The 25,022-nt window shown below is 48.9% G+C and overlaps 1 protein-coding gene across 1 annotated transcript; it reads left to right on the forward strand.

Moving 5' to 3' along the window:
* The first annotated feature begins 728 nt into the window (after positions 1 to 728).
* LOC149359861 (metabotropic glutamate receptor 5-like) lies at positions 729 to 24,420 on the forward strand. Its single transcript, XM_089571973.1, has 7 exons — positions 729 to 2,450; positions 10,927 to 11,176; positions 11,965 to 12,203; positions 12,981 to 13,224; positions 18,078 to 18,252; positions 19,235 to 19,361; positions 22,250 to 24,420. The coding sequence occupies exons 1-7, from the start codon at positions 1,775 to 1,777 to the stop codon at positions 23,185 to 23,187; spliced, it is 2,649 nt and encodes an 882-aa protein (XP_089428099.1). The 5' UTR covers positions 729 to 1,774; the 3' UTR covers positions 23,188 to 24,420.
* Positions 24,421 to 25,022: the final 602 nt, after the last annotated feature.

Below are 25,022 nucleotides of genomic sequence, written 5' to 3' on the forward strand. Positions count from 1 at the left end.
CACTTTTGTTTCAGTCGATAGGAAAGGCGAAGCAGCAGCTAAGTACCCGACAATCCCTGCTCAACACAGCGGCACTCGTCCGGGCAGCTTTTATCCCCCACTTTGCGTTGGCCATCGCCACCCACGCGACAGTCGCGCGCGCTCTCGTCGCGGCAATGATTTGGTCAGGCACCGCTGAGCATACCGTAACGGCGCCACACTGCCGAGCTCGGCCTTGGCGGCTGAAACAACGAATAAAACAAAAACAAGGTAAGAAGGGGGAAAAGCAAAACCAAAGCCGCGAGCCTATTGCGCAGTGAAAGCAGCGACGCGTATCCAGCGGACGTCATGCGTCTGTTTCGACCAAAAAACCATCGATGGTTTCCTTTAAGCGGCGGGCGCCGGTTAATGAAAAGCAACTTTCCGCGCCTAAAGTGAGAAGACAAAATGGTGCAAAAAAATTTTTGCGATTGTTTTTTAGTCGTCTAACACCGGTGTGGTGTTTTCTGTCTTCCTCTTGCACCTACCCCTCTATACCTCTGTTTGTCATTCCGAGAAAGCGCGTTTGCACGGTTAAACTCAGCCAGAACAAAGGCCTTGCTGCTGCTAGCGCGCATGGAGGGGGGGGGGGGGGGGGGGGGGGGGGCAAGCGGCACTGACATTGAGCGAACACGGGAAGCGACACTACTGCTGCTGCGCATGCAGCCTCGCTTAGTTTGCCAAGCCTGCAGATGGCGTCGACAGCGGAGGCCGGCAGCCCGACTCCGGAAGACATGCCTCGTATGGTGCCATTCGCGCTGGAATAGCGAGTGGTTGGATTATGAGTGATATTAAGCGGACGCGCGTCAGGGGATGACAATATGCGGAGCAGGCGATGACGCTTGTTTTTCTCTTCGCTTTCATTTTGTCGCTAACTGTGGAAATAGTGCAGCACGTGGCCGAAAAACAAAGGCTGCCTTAACGAGCGAGTGAAATCATCGGAAGCAAGAGAGAGCAAAGCTGCAGCATTAGTATCGTGTGTGTAGCTCGTGTGGGTGTGCCGATTCGGAGCCCTGTCGTGCGCGCTGACGACGAGTGGCGTCAGGACCATGTAGGCACCGGTGGTTTTGGAGCGTTTGGAAATTCAGCGACGATGTCATCGTACTACCTGCACGGACGCTGCTTTGAGCACGACACTGTGGGCGGTGTTTTGCGCTCCTTGCGACGGCGAAAGCAACGTCGAATGAACAGCTACGGGGAGAGGAATTCCGGAAGCGTTCTCTGACTCAACCGGTGAGTCTTCGCGAGCAGTGCGTGCTGTCACGTACCTGTGAAAAAGTCGAAGAAGTGCTCGTCTCTTCACCAAATGACACAGTCACCATGCTGAGTTCGAAAAGCGCTGTTGAAAGAGTGCTGTCTCCGATAAATGAAATGATCAGCGCTTTACGTACCCCTGACTATTGTGTTACGAAACAAAACACCACAGCGAAGGAATGCTCAAGGAGGAAGTGTAGGCTGCTGCAACCAAAATAATTATAATAACGAAGATAAAACAATTTATTGCTTTGGTTCGGCCAGTTCCAACAACAGACGTGGAGGTCTCGAAGCCACAACCTTCACAGCAAAGCAAGAAGTTGACCGCAAGGCCAAGCATACCAGTGACGTTTGCGAGAACCTGACGCAATCCACCGAATTGCACGCATACCTGAAAGCGCAGACGACACTAGTGGAGTGCATTACTCCGGGATGCCCAGCAGAGGGCGTGTGCAACGCTCTTGGATATAGTGTCCGCTCTCCTCAAGTCAAGGCTGGAGTGATGCTCCTCACCGTTCACTTGGTGCTGCTGCCCATCCTTGGACTACTCCTTGCTGTGCAAGGCATCTCCATCACCTACTACTACAAGGCGAACGAGTCCGAGGACTTCCTCATCGGCGCCCTGTTCCCAGTGCACCGACCGCCATACACGCGCCAGAACCTGACTCGACTTTGCGGCGAGACGTGGGAGCGCGCCGGCATCCAGAGGGTCGAGGCGGCGTTGCAGGCCATCGACGAGGTCAACGCCCGGGACGACCTGCTACCGAACTCGACGCTGGGCATCCAGATAAGGGACTCGTGCTGGTTCGCGCCCATCGCGCTCGAGCAGGCCGCCAAGTACATACCGTTGTCCGCGTGGGCGGGCGCCGATTACCAGGAGCAGCCGTACCCGTACCAGAAGCGCAGCGCTGAGGAGTGCGAGGTCGAAGAGTCGGCCAAGAACCTGGTGGCCGTGGTGGGACCGCAGGCGGCGGCCGGCGCTTCCGAAGTGAACAGCCTGCTGAGCCTGTTCGGGATACCCGAGATCGGCTACTCCCTCACGGGCCAGGAGCTGGGCCTCCGCGGTCGCCTGGGGTTCTACGTCAGCGTGGTTCCCATGGAGCAGGCGCAGGCCAGGGCCATGGCGGACCTTGTGCGCTACTTCAACTGGACCTACGTGTCGGTCGTTTACACGGAAGGTGAGCAAAGGCCGAATGACAAGCCCCACGAGCGTGACCGAAGTCCGGTCGCTATTGGTGATTTTCACGACCTAGAGATGGCGCCTCACTTTCTCCAATATGGCGGAGCTACGGAGGAATGCTTCTGGGCGCAGTCCAGATATAATCTTGCCTGTTTCGTAATTTCACGATAAACTTACGCTTGTCTTTTGACGGTGGTGACGTGGTGTTAGTCAGTCTTTCGTTGCTTGGCGGTGCAAAAGGACTAAATGAAAGACTGGGGAGAAATCACTGTCTTGCGTGTGAGAACGGCTGGGGTGAATGCGGAGTGGTGAACGGTGGTCGCGCAGTTTGGAGAGGATTTAAAATCAATACAATCGATGTTGGAGACTTGTACAAAGGGGGAATAACAGAATTAGAAGCGCATTTTTTCGCACTTAGCACTACAGGTAAGCAACTGTCATGCAACGACTGTCATGCAGCTTGCACAAAAAGCAAGCTAGAAATGTTCTCATTGTCCCATCAGTTTTTTAACTACTAAAGCTTCCCCGTTTTGCGTTTTGTTTTTTTGCTTATAAATTTTACTAGCATGCACAGGTGGAGAGCAAGAACAATATTAGCTTATCTTCGCAATGCACTATTTTCTCGTAGCAACCCCGCCTTGCGCTCTTTGTTTTTTCGTAAGCAGTGGATGGAAGACGTCTACTGAATGCAAGTCCAGTATTTAGTGTGTTTTTCCCAAGATTTACACATTTTTTATAAACAGGCTTTCTGAGTTAGAAGAGCGATTTTTTCGGCATAGCTTTTTCAGTGGTGTAGTACCTAAGAAACAAGATTCGACGTGCTAACTAGCAGGCTGGTCAACTAATATTGAAAAGTTAATTTTCAAATTTTTATTGTTAGGCTCCTTAATTCGTAAGTGATATGCATATGAGTTTTTAGAATTTCTAGAATTTCGGACTCTGTAGCCCAAAAAATTTAGACTATTACGGCGACTTAGTGCATAGTAGGGGTTGATTTGCCTGCAAGTTTCTCGAAAGCACATGTATTCTGGCGCGATGGAGCCAAATTTTTTTGGGCCACGATGCCGAGGGTAACGCGCGCGTTTTCGAAATTCTAAAACTGATATGTATATATCAGCCTAGCACCAGCCTGCTAATTAACCAGCCTGCTAGTCAGCCCGTCTTAGTTGTATGCTGGTGTACTACACCGCTGACCATGCTATACCGAAAAAAAAAGCGTTCTTCCAACTCAGAAAGCCTATTTTTAAAAATTGTGTAACGTCTTAGGTGAAACACTCTGTATATGATGCAATGTTTTCCCCCGATTCTATTTGGTTCTTACCCCCCCCCCCCCCCCCCCCCTCCTTCGTTTGTAACGAATCACCATACACGTGACGCTACAATAATAAGTTCTACCATTACAGGGACATCCATGCACTAAACTTCTCGCGCTTCGGGTAGTCGTGGGTCTACGCAAATAATATTTTTGGTAATGGAGGCTCGACGCCTGCTAAGAACTGCCCTGTCATAGTCCTAGAAGCGCTCCACTATAGAGCGTGTAAACTTCCTGTTCACAAGTTACCTCTGTGTTACTGGTACCAGAACACTAACAATGGCACTTACCTCGTCTTCTACCTCATCAGCCTTCAAGCATCCACGTGACAGGGCTCCTAAGATACACATTTCATAACAAAGCTTTGACAACAATACCTCAGTATGCCGGCGACCCACTCAGGCAATGAACCCTGCGCTCGCGGCGCCGGCACAGCGTCACGTGACCTTGTGGCGTCATCACAACCTTCCCACCGGATTGTGGGAAAACTGCGCACCGTGGCAGGTGGCAGTTAAGTTAATGATTGGTCGCCAGAGATCGCTCGGGAGGAGCAACCTAAGTCGCACAAGCCCCACCGGTGGCAGCACGTGCCATCGCAGGGCAGTGGCGCATCGCTTAACCGCTGCACCATTGCGCAAGGAGTGGTATGAGGAATCCCAGGGATCTATGAATGTAAAGTAGAGAGTGACCAGTTCTGCACATACGGGCATTAAACCATTAACACTATCACGCAATTTTTTTCTGTCGGCTCCGATTACTGCTCAGATATAACGTGCCGCGAAAGGCCGCAGCTGGCTTCTATTCTGAACCTCTTGAGAACCATGCAAGTCCGGCAGGCGAAATGGACGCATAAAGCCGTCTTTTAGGGTGCCCGCCTCCGCGTTTCGCCAAATGTCGCGGCAGCTCCGGAATGTGTATATATCCGTTGTAATGCATTGCGCGAACAAGCGTTTTGAAAAGCCCTAAATTAAGTTGAATTGCTTACATGGTGACTTCGTCTTACAAAAAGGAGTCCAAAGAAGTATAACTGGCACCCTGGAGACACACTATATACAGCCATTATATGGAGATACCAAGATACAACAGAAACTGCATAATTATTCGCATGAGAGGGCCGAATTTTATTTTGTGTACTCTCTAGGCATGTTCCCCAGAAAAAAAAAAAACTAAAATTTTGTAGGTTTTCCTTCGAAGGTATCGTAATTTGTTTTGAGCAAAAGAGTATATGTTTTGAGCAAACATCAAATGGTCCAGAAATCTCTTTTTGAGTGAACACCTGCGTGGAACTGCTATGGAGCTGCACTGTAACTATAGTTCACAAAAGGTAAGTTTAATGTGCCTACTAACCCCTCAAGGGGATATTTGCTGCTACGACTTGAGTTATGGGCAGCGTAAACCCCTAGCTATCTGCAACTGTGTTGTAAAGCTGCAGAGTTTATGGGTTTTAAAGCTACCCCCCCCCCCCCCCCCCCCCCCCCTCCCCCTGGTGTTTTTCCTGGTAGGTGTTATTTAAAGTGTAATGTGAGGATTGTGATAATGTTACTGCCCTTGACATATCTATGCTGTTGACGATAGAAATGTCTCTAAAGTACGCAAAGTATTTATAAGGTGTTAATTTCTTATAGCGTCGGCAGATACAATCACGAGTGTCCGCACATACTGGCACCAATTTGCTGAAAACAGCACTCTAAAGGTGTTCACTCTTTTAAACGCCCGTAGGCCTTGTCCCAGGATAACAACCGTGAATATGCTCAGGAAATCCCAGACATGAACACCACAAAGGGTATTTTGCAAGACACCCTGGGCAAAAAGTATAAGTCTGCAAACGACTTCAATACGCGTGTTAAACCTTAAAATATCTTTCACTTTTGTGTGCATCCGTGCGTTTGGTATGCGGGGTGCATGCATAATTATGGTGCTGCCCTGTTTGGTTTTAATGCAGGGATGCATAACTTTCACCTTTGTTCGCCAGCTTTGACCACTTTCGGTAAATCTGTCAATTCAAAGTCCTGCTCAAGGACCTGCATAAGTGCACAAGTGCTGCTTGAACGAGATTCAAAACTTCTTGTTTCCAGTTCCTTGTGAGTGTTAGTCCACAATATCGTCGATTTCAGCTGGGCCAAATACGCAGGGTTTAATTATCACCTACAATAACGACGTTAAGAAGGTCGACACTCACAGCATCCCAACAGAAATTGTAACAGCAGACAGCGGCAGTCCGGAGGATCTCCCAGTGCGTGCGCGCAGGTGGCGCGCTGTACGCGGTCCTCTACGCAAGAATTGTCATGAGGTCACCAGATGGCGCTACGTGTCGGGGAGGTGGGCGCACGCTTGCTGCGTTTGGACCAATCAGCGAGTGCGAACTGGCGGCGCAAAAGTCTCTCTCATCCGGCGCTATAGTGAACTAAAATGCTAATTTCTAGCGGCAAGGCGGGGGACCTCGAGCGGTAAAAAGATGCGGTGGTGCTGCAGTCTAGCACATTTGAAGGCGCGTCAGCTTTCGGGCTGTCGTGCAGCTGCGCGACAGCACACCACGATCGTCTTGCCGCGCACTAAGAAGCTGCAGCTGCTTTATGCTCGGCATTCTATCACGCAGAATTAACTATCACCACGAAATGATGGAGCAGTAGAAAGAAAAGAAAACTATTCCTTTCCTTGCTCTTTTCGTGGCAGCTATACTTTGCATATGTGGGGCGATATACTGATGCTGCATCGCCTCCGTTTGCGCTTGACTTGTGGAACTATACTGTTTACTGTATGAAATGGTCAGAGACTGTAATAAAAACCCGAGCTTTCAGAATCGCATCAAGGCATCACAGGTGGTTACATTTAGGATGCATATAGAGGAAACGATGCGGCATTGCTTGGCATATAGTATATGGACTTATATTATTCAGTGACTCTGGTATATAAGTTCTTTATAATCTGCACCTGGATGTGCTTGATGCAGTTTGGAATTTTTATAATGGTGTGCACACAAGATTTCGAAGAATATGTAGAGAGTGTGTAAGATATATCGTTATCTGCAAACATCTCGCTGTTCCCGGTTGCTGTTCCCGAGCGTACTATCATTAATTTAACTGCCAGCTGCCTCTGTGGGCAGTTTGCTCACTGTCCTGTCGCAGATTGTGCTGACACTGCAAGGTCACGTGACCTAGGTGGCACACCTGCCTCCTTTCCTCTCTGAGCACCACTTGCCAGAGTCATGCGCGTGACTTTTCGATCACAACGCCTACGCCGACGCTGGATTTTCTGGAAAAGGGGGCTTTAACGCTATCGCGCTAACAGAAAGATTCGGCACTGGGACTGACAACGTTATGGCTTCTCCCGAGAGAGCTAGCGCAGTGACGAGCGGCGAAGAACGAATCACTGCGTCGCTCTTTCCGCTCTATCCTCCTCCGATCTCCGGGCACACTTTCATATCAGCGTTGGTATCCCAGGGTGCCCCGGTATCTGGCTGGGACATGGAGGAAGGAAAGTTCTTTCCTCCATGTCCCAGCCAGAGCCCAGGATTGGCCAGGACGTGCGACTCAGTTGCGATGACCGGCGGTTGCATCAGCCGCACCTCTGCTGTAGCGGTGCGCACGCCGGTTGGGCGACTCATCAAACCGCTTCCCGGCGGTTTGTGCCGGGCCCGGACACATTCGGGTTTGTTGCCGGCGCCTGGCTTCTGCAGACAGCAAGCTGCAGGAAATTCCGTTGCGAAAGATATGGCTCAAAACTGCCCAGCTAGAACATCTCGTTGAAACAGTAAAGCCACTGCACTGCCAAAGAGCCTGAGGCATAAAGAACTTGCAGTAAAAGACGTGGCGTCATTCTTCGAAAAGGGTGGTCATTGGGGTAACAAAACAGTAGAATTTGCGGTATTTTTTGCTTAAAGCCACATCATGTGCAATAATGGATTAGAGAAGACTGCTGGAGAGAGGCATCAGGAATCGCGGAATTTTATTAAGAAAACAGCGCTTCTGGCTGGAGGAAAGTGACGTCACCAGATCAGGTTCGTCTGTAAGGAACACCTTTTTTACTAGCCTGCCCGAACGAATGCACCCCTCGCTTATAAAAAAACTTCGAGCAAGCAGTACTTGAAGTAGGCGTAAAATCTCGCCCTTTTACTCTATACACTGAAGATCACGGCTTGTATCAAAAACGGAATCTGTTCCGTTCTCGGAGTGACTTTCACCTCATTGTCACGTGTACCAACGCGCATTTTCCGCGTTACTATGATTTTCTGAACTGCAGTCAACGTTTGTCGGATCCCACGCTAGGTAATCGCAGCAGTTGTTCGGTACGGGACCCGAAACTTGCCAGCAGGGAAGCTGTGAACGTCATCCTTGGCAGTAACTTGGTTCTGCAGCTGCAACCGCGAGCAGGTGCTGATAGCAGGGCTATACACCTTCCTCAAGGCGCAGTGCTAAATACGACTGCACGCAGAATTGGAGCGCCTCGTTGAGGCACGATGTGCGAGTGTCTCTCCAACTGTATCTCTTCTTTCACTGAATAGAGGGGGAGGAAAAAAAAATTTTGAGTGCTATTTTCCTAACACTCTGACAGTAATTTACTTCCGCAGGAACGAATCGGGCATAAAAAATTGAAGGCACCACTTACGCTCCGCCTTAAGGGTATGACACGATAGCGTAATGGATTAATTCCCATACATGCAGAAATCATCCTCTACTTTACGTTCATAGATCCCTGGGGTCCTCATACCCCTCCTGGCTGGGAGCACTTGCCATCGCAGGGCAGTGGCACATCGCTCAACTCCTGTACCACTGCGCCAGGAGGGGTATGAAGAACTCCCAGGGATCTATGAATGTAAAGTTGAGAATCACCTTCTGCATATATGGTCTATATCGCTTCATATTCTGAAGGCGCAGCTTAAGTGTCCCTTCCAATGTTTTTAACCAATTTTGCTCGTAAAAAGCATTATATTAGAATTTGCAAAATTTTCACTCGCCGTATTTAGCGCTCGTCTATAATCAGAAAATTAAACAAAAAAAAAACATGCAACTCAGTCCTAGGCCACGATCGAAGACTGCAGTTTCATGTTCTCTCCGTAAATGTCACAAGGTTGATGGCAGCATCATCGCCGTAGTTAGCGAGCGACACCGCCCCATAGCACAGCTGCGCTCAAGACCTCGCACAGCTGCTGCGAAGGGCTGTCCTTGTTTAGGCCTGTCGGCCCTGTACGGAGCGTCGCTGTTTTCCATTTGCCCAGAATGCACGCACGGCTGCGGATGCACATGCGCGTGGATTGCTGTGCAACGCTTCAAGCACATAAAACAATCGGCGGATTGTCGAATAGCCACCGGCAGACTACGCATCGATAGCGCATATATAGAGATGAGACTCCGTCGTGCTCAGCAACCAATCATTGTAAACACCCGTTGCTGAGCGGAAAAATACTCCATAGCAATATTTTCCTGTTCATTTCAGCATTCTCTGAGCAGTGCACACACTGCGACCTCATTTTTTTGTGCGAAAACACTATTCCGATGGGTAAATCCCGAGCAAGATCTTGCGACGTATGTTGGTCTGTGTCAAGAGCCTAGCAACGGAGGCATAGCAACCGCAGCGTCATAGCAACGCTATAACATAGTTATGACATGCTGCCAACATATCATCACAAGTCCATGATCACTCATGACTCTCATGACTTAAAGAAATTGAATTTAAAATAAAAAATGAAACATAAAACAAGAAATAAAAAATGGAGGTGGTGAAAAACACGTGTGATTCATTTCGGTAAAAACGTGTGCGCACACCACGGTAGTACGACATAAAAAACAGCATGATAAGCCAACATTAGGAAGCCAACAGTAAAGTAACAAGACAAGCCAACGTTCATGCAGTTCTGTTTTGCCATGTTTATAGAATTTAGGCAAAAATTATCTGCCATTGTTATTTAATTAGATGCGAAACATGAACAATCGCTTCCCCGCAGTCGGTTTGTTGCGTGGACCCTTTTAATGTGTCAGTATAACTGAAAATATATCGCAGCGTTACCCTAATTGAAACAACAGAAGTTTACTCCACATCTGTTGTAATATTGTGCAACCAAGGCAGACAGCGCCACTGGTGGCCTGTCGCGGCGTCACTGTCATCATTGGCGCCAGTACAAACTTTTCAAGATGGGCTCCGTATACAACGGCTCTCGCCGTAAAAGTGACTGCGAAACGGAATTCAAAGATGCAATACTAAAATCAGCCACCCTCCGGAAGTACTACCCACTAGCCACCTCTCCAGCCCACCACCCTAAGCAGGGGGCTGCTCACTTGTTCACCACCCAACGCGGCCCACTTCCCCACACCACCTACGCCTCAGGTGGTGATGATGAATATTAAGTTGTTTATTGCTTTTATTTTTTCAAGCAATCATAATGTGTGCTTCATAATAATGTGTTCTGTCATAATGTGTGTGTGCTTGGAAAAACGCCGGTCTGACTAAACCGGTAGGTAAAGTCCAATGTGGCCTCATATATGCCACTCTTCCCAATCTGCCCTACACTTTCTTTCTTCATTGCATTTCGTCCCTTTTATACCCCCTCCCCACGTGTAGAGAAGCCAACCGGGTATTGCCTGATTATAATCTCGCTGCCCTTCCTTTCTTCTGTTTCTCTCTTCCATATTGCTTCAAGCTGGAGGACAGCTTTAGTGAGATGGTCGAGACGGCCTAGAAAGAGAGGGACAGCCAGACGAATAAAAATTACTATAACGCATTTAAAAGTGCAGTACTAAATTTAAAATCCGCTTTCAATTCTAGGCTCCCTTAGCAATGGAGGGGCAGCTATAACCCGTTCACTGCCTCGTGGGTCACATGTGGGTCTCTCGTCATTTATCCATGCTTTGCGGCCACGAATACCGAGTCACAAGCCGGTGGATAGATTTCACTGTGAGGTTCTCCTTTTTAGACCTCGCCATAAAATCTTAACAACGGCTTCACTATATGGCCCAGTATTCGTGGCCGCGCATCATGAATAAATGACGTGACTCACCGGTAACCTTGGACGCAGTGGACGAGTTAACTTTGCTTTGAAGCCGCAGTCAGGAGCCGTCCACTACGGCATCGCTTTAAGCAGCTCCGGGTCGCTCAATAATTTACTCCTGCCTGCTCACACGAGCCAAACGCTGACCCGCGACCTCGGCGCTGCAACACTGGGGCGCAGGCGACAGCTCGAGCCAGGCGAGCCTGGAAGAGTTCGCGGAGCGCTCGGCGGGCAAGAACGTGTGCGTCTCCCAGTGGCTGGGAGTGGCGGCCAGTGGGACCGCCGCCGAATACCTCAAGGCCGTGGAGAACCTGAGCAAGACGAGCCGGGCACGCGTCGTGGTCTGCTTCTGCACGTCGGTGACCGTCCAGGGACTGCTGAGCGCCATGCGCGCCGCCAACGCCACGGGGGACTTCAACGTGGTGGCCAGGTGAGCGGTTTTCGCGCCTGCAGTTCTTGCGCACAAGTCACGTGACGACTTAGCATTGCGCTGGTAGTCTTCTCGGCTATTTTAGACTCTTGGTGCTCTCATCCAGGGTTCCACCGCTAACTTTGAACACATACTCTTCATATGCCGAGAACTCCAACCACCATCTCGCTGGAACCTCACAGACCTAGAAGGTTGGGAGATCGCGGTCTCTAGCTCCGAGCCGGCCTCACAGAAGAGGCTGATGGAATGGGCGGAGAAGGTCGCCAGAAGTCATGGCCGCCAACCGGGATTAAGAACCAAGTCAACCAAACCTCCCCTACTTCCTTCCCTTACTTGGTTCATCATTAAAGTTTTTACCTACCTACCTACCACTAAATGGCGCGTAAGAGTGTCTTTGTTGGTAATTCTGGCAGAGAAAGTAAATGTACAAAATTTTACGAGGTTTAGAAGATGTCAGCTTGCTTTGTGCAGCGAACGCATCATTAATTGGTTCCTATAGGTTCCAAAAAGGTGTTAACAAAGTTCCGCTGTCTGTATTTTTCTGAAGCATACGTTGAGCTTAATGCATGTTGTAATCTGCTAGCTATCCTACAGTTAGCTTCAGTGATAGAGGGATTGCCCTGTCTGGGTGATGGTTCGTGGTTCGCGCGTTTGACCAGCACAAATTTTTATCAAACAAACAAGAACTTGCTTTTCTTTGCACCGGTACGGATACAGTCGGTTGGATGTTAGTAGCAACGATTCCCTTACTCAAAATGTAAGATCAACTCTTTCTGTGCGGCTGGCAGCGACGCATGGACAACAGACGCGCGGCTGCTGGCTGGCCTGGAAGCCGAAGCCCTGGGAACCCTGGCGCTTCGGGTGCACGTCCTGCCCGACCCGGAGTTCGAGGAGCACTACACGCGGCTCACACCCGCGAACAACACCAGGAATCCGTGGTTCGCCGAGTTCTGGCAGACATGGTTCAACTGCAGCCTCAGAGACTGGCAGGGGGACTGCAGCGGCAACTGCAGGCCTACATGCACAGGTGAGCGGGTGCAGTGCACGACAGAGTGGACAACAGCGCGTGGACATGGGACAAGAAAGAGACGACACACACGGAACACTGACTAACCTTTGATTTTGGGACGCAGAAAGAAGAGTCTGAGCGTCCTGTTGCTTTTGCGCTGTCTCTTGATTTGCGAAGCATGTCCCAGTTAGCCCAGTTCAACGCTTGGGGAGTCCTCCTTGATGAGTGTAGAGCGTTCTTTGGCGGAACTGTTTTGGCGGAACTGTTTTAGTGGAACTGTTTTTGGTGGAACTATTTGGTGGAACTGGTGAAGCGTCATTTGGTGGAATAAATGTTTTCCACTTCTAAGGTGTTGTCTACCGCATATGAGGTTGCAGGCTCGTTTCACTATCAAGGAAGCCTCAAGGACAGTGGCCGACTGGCAGGATCTCTTTGCATCCGCGCGTTTCGGGACATAGGGCCCACATCGAGAGGAACCATTTAATGAAAAGCAGATAATTTCGTCGGTAGTCTGCCGGGAAAGGCAGACTGCCGTGTTGTACAGATGGCTCTGCAGCCATACTGTGAAACGCCTTTCACATCACGATATTTTTCCATGACAGTCCCGTATTAAATTGGTCGTATGGTTAGCATGGACGAACTCAACGCATCGAAATAAAGCGTCGGTGTACTTGAGCAACTGGCCAGTTCGTGTAGAAAAGAGGCAGTCAGTGACGGGTCCTTGCAGAATACTCACTTGTTGGCTTCACGCTACTACATTCCTTTTGGATGGACGCTTGGGGACCTTCGGCGCAGGCAAGGAGACCCTGCGACATAACTTCCACCAGGACGAGATGGTGACGGGCGTCAAGAGCGCCGTGTACATGGTTGCCTACGCCCTGCACGACATGCTCAGGGACCACTGTCCGGAGGGGGACCCTAAAGTGGCGGAGAACTGCTCGCGCCTCGTGCACGTGTCCGGGGAGCGCTTCGTCAAGTACCTGAGGAACGTCAGCAGCACCCACCAGAACGACGACTTGGAGTTGTACGCCCACGCGTGGTGAGTATTGGGCCACCCCTTATACAAATGGTTTATAGAAAATGTATAGACTTCTTATAGACTCTATCGCCTTCCTATAGATATTTATTTTTGCCCATTGATGGCCTATAGACATCCTATAGAAGACAGTCTTCTAAAAGTGCATGGCCATAAATCTATAGATTGTCTATAGACTGTTTATAGGGTCTGCACTGCCTATAAACTACTCTCTAGAATTTCTCTATAAAAAGTCTGTAGACTTTATAGACAGAAGTCTATAGACAGTCTATAGACTCTCTAAAGAAATTTTTGCAAGGGACGCTTCGCGAGGATGCGCGCTGGGTTCGGTGCGGTGCAAGTCAGACTCGGAGCTTCATAACAGGATTTATCTGCGTCGTCTGTTCAAGCTTTTCCTTCTTTATTAAGTATTTTGTAATGTCTCTGCATCCGGCACGCTTTGTTTTGAGAAAAACTTGACTTCGAATTCAACTGACTTTAAACTTATTACAGCATGCATAAGCGCAACCACAGGAAGCGTGCATATGTGCAGTTGCGCTGAGTGCTCGGTTCGCCCTCTTGAAAAAGTTAGGCAGTGGTTCAACTCTGCCGAACTGAGTGTCACGCAGTGAAAGTTACATAAGCATGATTAAACATGGTTTATTTTTGGTACATCTTTTATTGTTTCTTAATTCCTGCCACTACTTCACAACCGCTTATTCGTCTTCATTGAGTCGCTTGATAGAAACAGACTGATCAATGGTCAGTAGCGCACAGCTCTGGTTATATAAACCCCATACCTGACGTCACAACTGTGAATTGAATCACAGGACCAACGTGATCACTGCGTGGCTTTCTTACTGCCTCTTCCGACAACTTGCAATGTCAAAATTAAATGTCAGAGTTCATGGTCAAATCTCAAGGTCAAGGTCAAAGTTCAAGGTCGGAGGCGGTCTACTAAGTCAACCACACATGGTTAGGTATATGTGCATCGAAACGCTAGCCGTGACTTATCTCAAGGTCGTTTCAAGGTCACTCGGAGGCTCACGGCGAAATGCGTCCCAGCTATAGTAGTGTAGCAATCGCTACAAAAGAGAAGTAATCGGCTTGACAAAACGAACGGAAGCCAGTGCAAGCAGCTCTGTTCAGAAAGCGAGCTTTCGTTCTCCGCCTGTACGCGATTGCTGTAGGTACAGATGCAACACTTCATAAACCTTCTCTCCGTGAACGCTTGAAACAGTGAAGTATGAGAATGCTAAACTTGAGAATGATTGTGTTTCGTTACTTATATTTCCTTATGGTTTTGTTCGTAATGTCAAGAAGAAGAAATTAAAATAAAGATGCTCTAGAGATCGATTTATGACAAAAGTTACACCTGAAAAACAATTTTTTGTTACACCTTTCCGCCTCCTAAGAGAAAAAGCGTGGAAAGCTTTCAACTTTGAAAAACAATATTTTCGAGGGGCAAGAGGACGAGAGGCTTCCCTATATTTACCCAAAAGCTGAACAGTCCGCAGTGCTTTATTAACAGATCTGTACGCTGCCAAGAGACAGCTAAAATGAGGGAACAAAAGACACCCGTGTGCTGCGTGATGTCAGTGCACGTTGAAGATTCCAGCCTGTTAGAAATTACTACGGAGCCCTCTGTTACCCATCTCTTTCTGTATTCCTTATTTCACCCCCATCTTTTATCCTTTTTCCTCACGGCGCAATTCAGGTGTCCACAGAGGAAGGAGACAGTTCCTGTGCCCTTTCCTTTCCTTGAAAACAATTCGCTTTGTTTTTTTTTTCGCAAAGCTGACTTAGCTGTAAGCGATAAATCACTCCGGGAAACAAAGTGCCAAAGGCAAAGTGCGCTTGAAGCCTGCAGTTTTGTTTGCGCAGCACCACGAAACCTTCACCAGCTGTTCCTATGAGGGCTTTCAGAATAAAAAAAAAAGACTGAAAATATCTGGCAGAATGGTGCTGCATTCAATATTCCGAGAAAAGAGAATAACAAACGCGCGGTACTTTGTCCCTGAATAACATGCGGTGCCGCATAATGCGTGTTACGGCGAATCGAATGGCAGGCGGAAAGTGTGCGCTATCAGGAACTGGGGAAAAGCGCTCGGAGTATTGTGCTGCATGACCGAGACGTGACATTGCGTCGGTCTTATTTGTGTAGTAGTGGCAAGCGGAGACCCATTCTTAATCAGTTAACCAATCAATTGATATTTGTGTGTCATAGATGATCCTGGGATATAAGGCGCGCCGCAATGATGACTTCCAATTGATTTCGATCAATTCAGTTTCTTAATTTCTGCGCACCAAGATCTCCATGTCAAACATACTTGGACAAAAATTTTGAATGTTGGGAAACTGTAAGGTAGTGGTTTAGTAATTGAAGGTAATGGTCCATTCTTCCGATGCGAAGCATAATCTTTCTTCCATCGCTCACATCGAGCAGTTCAGACTGACACAAAAAAACTAATAGAGAACTTTCTTAATGGTAGCAAAAATGTTAATAGAAAAAAAAATTCAAGCCTGCCGACGGGAGATGTGCGGATATATTTGTTGTTATAGTGAAATCTCGCGATATATGAAAAAGTTGCCTTTATAAGCTCTTTTCCGTTGAAAAATGCTTTTGTCCAGAACTGTTAGGTGTGATTAAACATTGCACATCACCGCGGTGCCGTACGGCCGAGATGTCCGCAGTTTAGTGGGTTGGCGATTGCGGAACGTGCGGCCAGTACAAGGTCAATCATGTTTCAGTGGGGAGGAGCTACGAATGACAGCATTACCCGCGATTGGGTAGCAGTGTGTTTTCGCTCTCTCAGTCCCCGTATATTGTCCTATTTTTGCGCGTAAGCAGTGAGTTAATGCTAAAATATGCAGAATGAGTCATTCTCTGCTTAACTTGAATACACCCCTGGAAGTCCTCACACCACTCCCGGCGCATTGGTGCAGCGTTTAAGCGCGACTGGCCTGCGATTGAAGGTGCTTCCAAAGGTTGGGCTTGTGCAACTCAAGTTGCTCTTCTCTTGTAATATCTCGCGACCGATCACTAGTTAAACTGCCACCTTTAATGGTGTGCAGTTTGCTCACAATCAGGTGGGCAGGTTGTGATGACGTCAGCAAGAATGCCTCCTAGGTTGCTTCTGTGGGGATTCTTTGTAGATTTTTCACTCGCGCCGGATTTTCTGTGACACGAGCTCCCTAACTATATCGCATTAAAATGAAGTTATCAGCTGCTCGTGTTAGGAGCCCTGAGCATAAGCACTGTAAGTATTAGGACAGTGTCCTCTCGTGTTTATCGCGAGGCACGTCACAGCCCCACCTCGATGGACACTTCCGAGGCGTACGGGCGGAGCGCCCGCGCCCAGCACGCGCCGCGACGGACGTCGGAAAGTGGCATGTCCCTCCATGTCCCTGGTGCTGAAAGGACCCATTAAACCGCGAGGAAAAGTTCGGGGAACCCGAAAGAGGCTCAAGCCAAGAATAAAAGAGTCACAGAGACTCCCGTGGTCCTCCCATTGTTGTAAACCAGACCCCGCTTCCGACGCGCGCGCGAGCGCCCGTGCTCAGGCGCCGATATCTGACATGCACAGATATCGGCGCCCCGCTCGCGCCTGCTCGCGCGTCGTGCCTTGCGCATGCGCAGACAAGCTCCAGCGTACGCCCGTGCGCGTAGGCGCTTCGCGTGTACGCCTCGCAAGTGTCCATCGAGGTGGGGCTTAAAGGCTCGTTCACACTTGCGAGTCGCAGAGGTCGCGCGACTGTTTTGGTCGAAAAGCGACAGTCGCAAACGGTCGCCCTGGTCGAAAAGCGACAGTCGCGGGCCAGTCGCTCGCTGCTCGATTTTTCAGCCTCGCGAGTGCGAGTCGCAAACCGCTGAGCCAATCAGCGAGCGAGCCAAGCTTCCGGCAACGACACCGCTCGCGGGCGCGCCGGGCGACGACCTGCGCTGCTCCCAGCTGGCTGCCCTAGTCGTCGCTAAGCCTAGCCGGTTTCATATCAATGCTGCAGCTCAGGGCGCTTCGGATCCTGGCCAGCGCTAGTAATTAAGATGCTGCTTTCGTCCCCGCTTTATTGTGGACCTCGTGTCATAATAATATCAAGACATGCTCGACTTCCGTGACGCCTTCAGCAGCGGGGCTAGCAAACAGCAGTCGAGCAGCATGGAGCAGCAGCAGCAAAGCGGCTATGGGAAGAAATTTGCTTGTGTCGCAGTTATCACTTCTACCAGCAACTCGGTAGTGGCCAGCGATCTTCAAAAATGATTCATTTTTTACATTCCTCTAAACAAGGGCTTGGTACGAACGTGAACAAGCAGTAGTGGCGCGTTTTTCTGACGCCGGCGGCCGGCATACTGCAGGCTGGTAGGCCGGCCCTGCAGAGAAGCGCGCCTCTGTCATCATGACGCTTGTACGACCGCGGTGCACATCAAAACCGTCACGACAACCTAATCTTCGCTCGGGTCGTTGCAGTACATTGCGAATAGCAGTTTAGACGACCGAGCGCGAGTACAGGAGGCGCGGCCAAAACAGACGAAACTCTCGAAAGCGCGCGAACAACGTCATTCCCGAGAGTTATCGCTTCAAACGAGAATCTAACGAGAAAGCGACCCGCTGGTCGCGCTTGCAAGTGTGAACAACGGTGTTGTCGAGCTGCTGCTTGGTCGCAAGCGACTGCTGGTCGCGCGCCCTTTGCGACTCGCAAGTGTGAATGGGCCTTAACCCACTCTTTCTGCGCCGGTGTCAAGCAAGAGGAGTGAACTCTCGCTTCAAAAGCGGAGGAGGCACAAAGATGGTTTAACAGGCTGGGAGAAAAAAGACGGAAAGGTTCTTGGGAGGGCTCGAAAAAGCAACGTCGAATTCTCATTCTCTTCTCTCTCGTAGCTACGACATCGTAAACTTCCAGGCGCTGGAAGATGGCCAGTATGAATTCGTGGACGTGGCCACTTGGTCCGATGAAGACAACATTGTCATGTACGGAGAGCCCATGTGGAACACCGAAGACGACACAGTGCCTCTCTCCCAGTGCGGACAGCCGTGTTCCCTTGGCTACATCAAGGTATGAGAAAGGTCGGGAGAAGATAAATAATAGCACCGCGCTGGTTGACTGATTTTGATTGGTTGATTGATTGGTTTGATTTTATCACTGACTCTTCTTAGCCCACAGGGAAGGCGAGCATCCCGGACGTTTATTCAGGAAAACTTTCGCGATTTTCGGATCGAAGAACTACTAATTTTCTTCCGACTTAAAAAAAAAAGGCGTTGAACCTTGTGTACATGTTCGGAGAGTTGCCAACTGTCTTATATCGGGAAATTCGTGGAAACGTGTTTTGTAAAATCGAAATCAGTCGATAGATAGATTCACTGAAACGAAGGCAAAGAGGTCGGCGAGAAAGATTGATATCTGTCCCGCTGCTCTGCAGTGGGGAAGGGTAGGAAGAGAAATAGGGTCGTCTTGCATGTCGATGTGGTGAGAATGGTAGAGAGAGGGTGTGGTAGATGGTCCTTGGCGATCACAAAATGATCAAGGGAGGGGAAAACCTCAGGTTGCTTGAGCCAACGTTTCGACAAGGGGACTTGTCTCCGTCTGGGCAATGCGTTCATAATTGGCAGGGGCGTTCATCATTGGCGTGCATCATTGCCAATAATGAACGCTTTGCCCAGACGAAGACAAGTCCCCTTGTCGAAACGTTGGCTCAAGCAACCTGAGGTTTTCCCCTCCCTTGTTCATTTTGTGATCGATGTGGTGAGAAGGAAGATAAGAGTACATTCACTCACATTTGATGATCGTACTCAAATTCTACATTTGAAACAGCTCGACTTATGTTCAACATGTCACGGACTTTGTCTTCTTGATTAGTGCCGCAATTTTATCTTGCGTTATTTTAATGAAACTAGAAGTGCCACAATTCCGACACGTATTGAGCACACAACGTTTTTGAACCACAGCATTAGAAACCTTCACAAATGATACGCGCGTTGCCATCGGTTTCACTGCCTCGTATGTTTGCTGCTTGCGAAACACAAATGCATACTTTCAGGTGCCGGAGAGCAATTCCAACCTGTGTTGCTGGAAGTGCGTCCAGTGCGGTAGCAACCAGTACGTGTACAGCGAGTACAGGTGCAGAAACTGCGAAGAAGGAACTTGGCCCAACGCCACTCTCAATGGTCAGTGAGTATATGTGTGTGTGTTCTCTACCTATGCTCCGTTGGAACGCATGTAGAGGCTATACAACTGACGGCAAAAACTCAGGGGCGGATTTATCAGTACTAAACCCCTCTTTTCCAACGTGGCCGGCTTGGCTAGGAACAAGTGGCTTTGGTGACCTTGTAGCAGGGTATCCTCGACGCTGTAGCTGGCCATAACGTTTTCTATCATACATCGGACTGTCACGATTGCCAAATTTAACGGTAATGAGCCAGTCATAAAACATTTTAGCGAGTGAGATTTTTCCAGAATTTGGCATTTGATTCGCTTGCGCGAGCTGTAGCGTAGGAATTTTTCACTAAGGCTGAGAACTTCCGGCGGCAGCGTTGTGCATGTAACTACGTGGTGTTTGCATCAAATGCAATGCGAAGTGTAATGCAATTATTCTCGCACGTGCTGTTTAGAGCACCCGAGAGTTAGACTATTTCGCCTGTTCGCTTCGGTAGGCCAATTTCTGAGCTACTGCATGCACTCGGTGGGCAAACTTCCTCGGCAAAGCCATTTCATTTCTCTCTTACATACCCAACAATTCTGGACAAAAGCATTTATGAGCGGGAAACAGTTTATGAACGCAATTTTTTCATATAATGTAAGATTTCACTATAACAATCAATATATCCACCGACCACCCGACGGCAGTCTTGATTTTTATTTTTGTTGCTATTAGCGTTTTCGCTATGGTGAAAAGCGTTCCCCATTGGTTTTCTATGGCAGTATTAACTGTTTGATGCGATTAATGGAGACTCGTTAAAAGAAAGATTTTATTACATATAAGAGAAATGGACTAATACCTTCAATATTTCCATAACAGCATCTTACAGTTCTTAAGTATTCAAAATTTTTGTTCGAGATTGTTAGACTTGAAAAGTCATACATACACCAAACCTTTCGTAGTGTTTTTTTTTTCTTTTTAAAATAGAGCGTAACACATTAGCGACATGGATCACCACGTGAAATTCGCCTACGTTCCGTAAATAATTTAACTGAATTTCCTTTCCTACCCAGTTTCAGCTTCAGCAGCTGAACAGCGGTTGTGAGGTTACAGTAAGATAAGAGATCACGTGAGGCTTACAAAAACTGCGGCGGATGTTTGTTCATATCACTGTCATTCCTGCTTCTGATACAGGCTAGCGTAGGAGTTCGAGAAAATTAAAACGACAAGAGAGCAACTGTAGTGCAGTTTTTATGTGTCTCAGGTGATCTCATACCTTTACTTATGGCGAAGCAATCACTGCTAGGCTACCGAAACCGAAACTGGAACTAGATGGACGGAGAAATTCAATAAAACTGGAGGGAGGGGGGCACTTAAGCTCCGCATTAAGGGTACGACGCAATAGCGTAATCGGTTAACTCCCGTGCATGTAGAATGTGATTCTCTACTTTACATTCATAAACCCTTGGGAGTCCTCATACCCCTCCCGGCGCAGCGTTGCAGCGGTTAAGCGATTCGCAACTGCCCTGAGATGGCAGGTTCTCCGAGCGGCGGATCTTGTGCGGCCCAGGGACTTTTGTGGCCCAGGTTTATCATTAATTTAACTGTCACCTGCCACGGTGCGCAATTTTCTCACTATCCGATAGGCATGTTGTGATGACTCCACAAGATCACATGACTTAGGGGGCTCTCTAGACACCACCTGCCAGAGTCATGCTCGTGATTTTTCGCTCACAGCGCCGACAACGCCGACGCCGATGTCGGATTTAGGCAACGAGGCCTTGGTCGCTATCGTGTTAATAAATGATTTACTGAACGCACGCAAACTGTACTGGAAATCCATAGTTACTAAATATCTTACTCGTCATTCCAAAGCATAAACACAACTACGCAAATTTTGGTATCTAACCTTTGAGCTGCATGCGCAATCGTTATCAATTAGTCACTGATAGTAGCCAAGCTTCTTTGGTAACGCCTGCTGTCCGTACTCTCCCCGTGGCGTACAGAGGGCAAAACGCATGTCTAGAACAGCCGAACTGTGTGTTCTGTGGCTCCCAAAACCGCTGCCACCAGGAAGGAAAAAAAAGGACGATGAAATCCTACGAGTTTAACTCAACATGCTTACATCCGGACCATTTTTAACCTAATGTTATCGCTAGATATCGCGTGTTCAGCCCGAAATACGCCCAGGACGTGTTCTAGGCAAGCGTTTTGCCCTCTGTACTTTCCACACGCACTACAAGCGTCAATACAGGAAATGAAAACAAAAATTGAATTGCAGAATGAACGCATGCGACAGTTTTACCGGGAACTGTTTTCAGACTGTAGTCACTGGGAAGCGAGCACAGATTTACGGTGAAATTGCATAAAGATCCCGAAACCAACATTGCCGGTGTCAGAGCCATTCAAGCACACAAACAAAAAAAATCTACATGCAGGAAACGCTCAATTTTTTTCAGCTGCTATTTAGCGCAACATGGCATAGGGCAAACAGGTGTCCCATATAATATAGTCGGAATGGTTCCTTCTAATGCAAATGTTTCATGCTGAAACAGCCATTCCAGGGGGTTGAAATGAGATGCTCTCATGTACAGTCAGGCCGGAATGAAACGCGAACACGCATATGTCATACATTTCTGCTTTGCAGCGAGATATTCCTTTACAACCTATTTTCGATTATGCATTTCAGTAGGCCCTTTACCCAGGCACATGAATCAGGCTAGCTGCACACTTCAGCTGAAAGTAGGCAGGTAAAATATTTTGTTTTCTTGACATGCTCTGTTCGCGTTTCATTCCGGCCTGACTGTACATCCATGCTTTATTGTAAAGGCAACGTAAACTATATATAATACAAAGCGAGTGCTCCAATTCGGTTTGAAATGACGACACCCACTGCTGTCTTCTTATTTACGGCAGGATGCGACCCGATACCGCAGAAGTACTTGCAGTGGACCGAGTCAGCCGTCATATTGGTCATGGTCATCTCTGCGCTGGCCTTGGCAACAGCCGCGTGCGTCAGCGTCGTCTACGTGCGCTACATCAACACGCCCCTCATCAAGGCCTCCTCGCGGGAACTGAGCCTAGTCATCCTGGTCGGCATCATAGTCACCCAAGCTAGCACATTCGCCATCCTGGCCAAGCCATCGCCGACGTCCTGCCTCATGGAGCGGCTCTTCCCCGCTCTGAGCGTGGCAGCCGTCCACGCCGCCATCTTCACTAAAACCAACCGCATAGCGCGCATCCTGGCCGTCAGCGAAAAGCGGATATTCAGGCGAAGGCTGCGGTTCATGAGCACGACGGCGCAGTTGACCACGACGGGAGTCCTTATCATGGGGCAGGTCGTTATCACGGGCACCATGCTGATCGTCCAGGCGCCCGGCACGGTTCTCTTCTACCCGGTACACAACCGGGCTGTGCTTCTTTGCGACACGACCGAGCTTGCCAGCTTTCTGCCGCTAGCTTACGATTTTGTGCTTATCGCGATGTGCACGGTGTACGCAATCAAGACCAGGAACGTGCCGGAGAATTTCAACGAGGCCAAGATGATCGGCTTCGCGATGTACTCGACGGTGGTCATCTGGGTCGCATACATCGCCGTGTACATTGGCAATGAGGACAACAGGGAACTGGCGCTGTGTCTGGCCATCAGCATCTCGTCCTTCATAGTCCTAGCGCTCTTGTTCCTGCCGCGGGTGTACATTGTGCTCTTCCGTCCGGACAGGAACAAGCGCAGTTCGTTCCTCACCTTCCGCCAGGACACCATGGAGGGCAAAGTGAACACTGTCTCAGGCAGCGTGGTTGCTCACGAGAACGGTGGTGCCGAGGTGCCGCGGTCGCACGACGATTGCAGCTAGCAGGAGTGTTGCGTGACATCGCTCTGACGACGCGGTGTTTGCCGTCAGGACGCAATTGTGCGAGAGGGTTAACGGGGAAAGCAATCGCGATTACTTTTACGAGTGCCAAACTGCGTTTGTGGGTTGGACTCTCCCCCCTGCCCCCGACGTCTCACCTTTTTTTTTTTCTTGGACGCGCTGCTCGCATTTGAGGTTAGGGCAAGTTGGTCACTGCTCACGAGTGAGTACCTCTTCTTATGATAGAAGGGACTTAAGTAAAGAAACAGTCAGATGGCCCTGCATGAAATATGGCAGTTAAAAAGCGAGGCTTCTTGTTTTACCAAGCACTAGGTTAAATGGAAAGTGCAAGGAAAGTGTCAGTTTTATCATTTTCGAAGCGAACAGTGAAGTGACAAAGCTGAAATATTTAAGGGGGCAAGAAATGCGTAACCTGAGCCTGATAATATTCATTTTAGCCTAGCTTCCTTCCCACACACTTTTGCCAAATACGGTACAAATACAAGAGGGGGGGGGGGGGGGGGGGCAGTATACCTACAGCAGAAAAGGTCCGAATGCGTTGCTTTCCACCCTATGTTGCACACTCTCTCGAAATATTGCGCAATGGCGACATGCCGTGTTCAGTGCAACGCCCCCTTGCGGTGTCACGCATTATGTAATGTGTTGTCTGGAGGAGGACCTAAAGGCCGTACTCGTCCTTGGCACAACGTGGCAGCGATCGCCGAGTCGAGGTTTCGATGGACGTGTGTCATCGTGGGCTGCCAAAGGAGGCGGAAATCTGGAGCGCCCACTGGAACGTGTACTCTTTCTGAACTGGCACAGTGATTGTGTATGATTATATCCTAACGACTACGTCGGTGGTGAATTTATTTCAGCAATAAGTTCTCCATGTGAAGTCTACCTCATTTCGAAAAACCGTGCGGACAGACGCCGAGCCGCGCAGCGCCAGTGGATCATGCCTCCACGCATCGAGTATGCCGTGACAACGATCAGCTTCGTACGTACACAGTTGAACCTCATTGTAACGAAGTTTAAGGGGCCCGGGGATTGCTTCTTTATAGCCGTGAATTCGTTATAGCCCGTGTTGACTGATGTCACGAGGGTAATCGTCATTCCTTCGTTATATCTGATATTTCATTGTAAACGTCTCATTGTAACGAGGTTCGACTGTTACTAGTTCAGATATGTGCATACTGGCTGTAAGCATAAAGTTCAGTAAATGCTTCATGAACGGAACGATCGTCACTGCGTTTTCCGGTAAGCATCTTGGATACTGGCTAAGAAGCCCACTTTAACTGTAAGGCTCCAGACGTCTTTGAAACCAGCTAAACATTTTGTTTCCTCAACGATTTCAAAATATTAAGTGCTTCACTAACCATGCAGTAACCACTGGCTACGGTGGATCAGTGGCTGTGGCTTTTTGCCGCTGAGCACACGGTTACGGGTTCCGTCTATAGAGCGCTGTACGACGTCCGTCCTACCCGAAAGCTCAGGCCCAGCCCGGCCTGTCAGCTCCTGTACTTCTGTAAGTTCCCAGCTGACAGAAATACAGCGGTGTTTATTTTTGTTTTACAGATATTCTTGTCACTACGCCTCAGCTAATGCCATGGAGCCAAGTACAACGACTGACCGCACCTTCTCGCAGATCATAGCTGCCACGATCATGATTTGGCATAGAGCAGCATCAGAAACAACAACCTTTCTGGGATAGCAGTAATTTCCCGCATTTTGCGCAGACTAATATTTAACTTCCCTTTTTCCCTTTCCAGTTCTAATATTCCCCCAATATCGACAATTTTTCACGGTTCGGTAACACTAATAATCAGGCGGCACCACGT

The sequence above is a fragment of the Amblyomma mixtum genome, chromosome 2, assembly GCF_055824585.1.
Source record: "Amblyomma mixtum isolate Tamu chromosome 2, ASM5582458v1, whole genome shotgun sequence".
NCBI lineage: Eukaryota > Metazoa > Arthropoda > Arachnida > Ixodida > Ixodidae > Amblyomma > Amblyomma mixtum.

Bases quoted from the DNA above. Each gene is read 5' to 3' on its own strand.
- LOC149359861 (XM_089571973.1), top strand. From the start codon at position 1,775: ATGCTCCTCACCGTTCACTTGGTGCTGCTGCCCATCCTTGGACTACTC. The intron at 13,225-18,077 runs GTGAGTATTGGG...TCTCTCTCGTAG, and splicing joins GAGTTGTACGCCCACGCGTG to CTACGACATCGTAAACTTCC. The intron at 19,362-22,249 runs GTCAGTGAGTAT...TATTTACGGCAG, and splicing joins GCCCAACGCCACTCTCAATG to GATGCGACCCGATACCGCAG.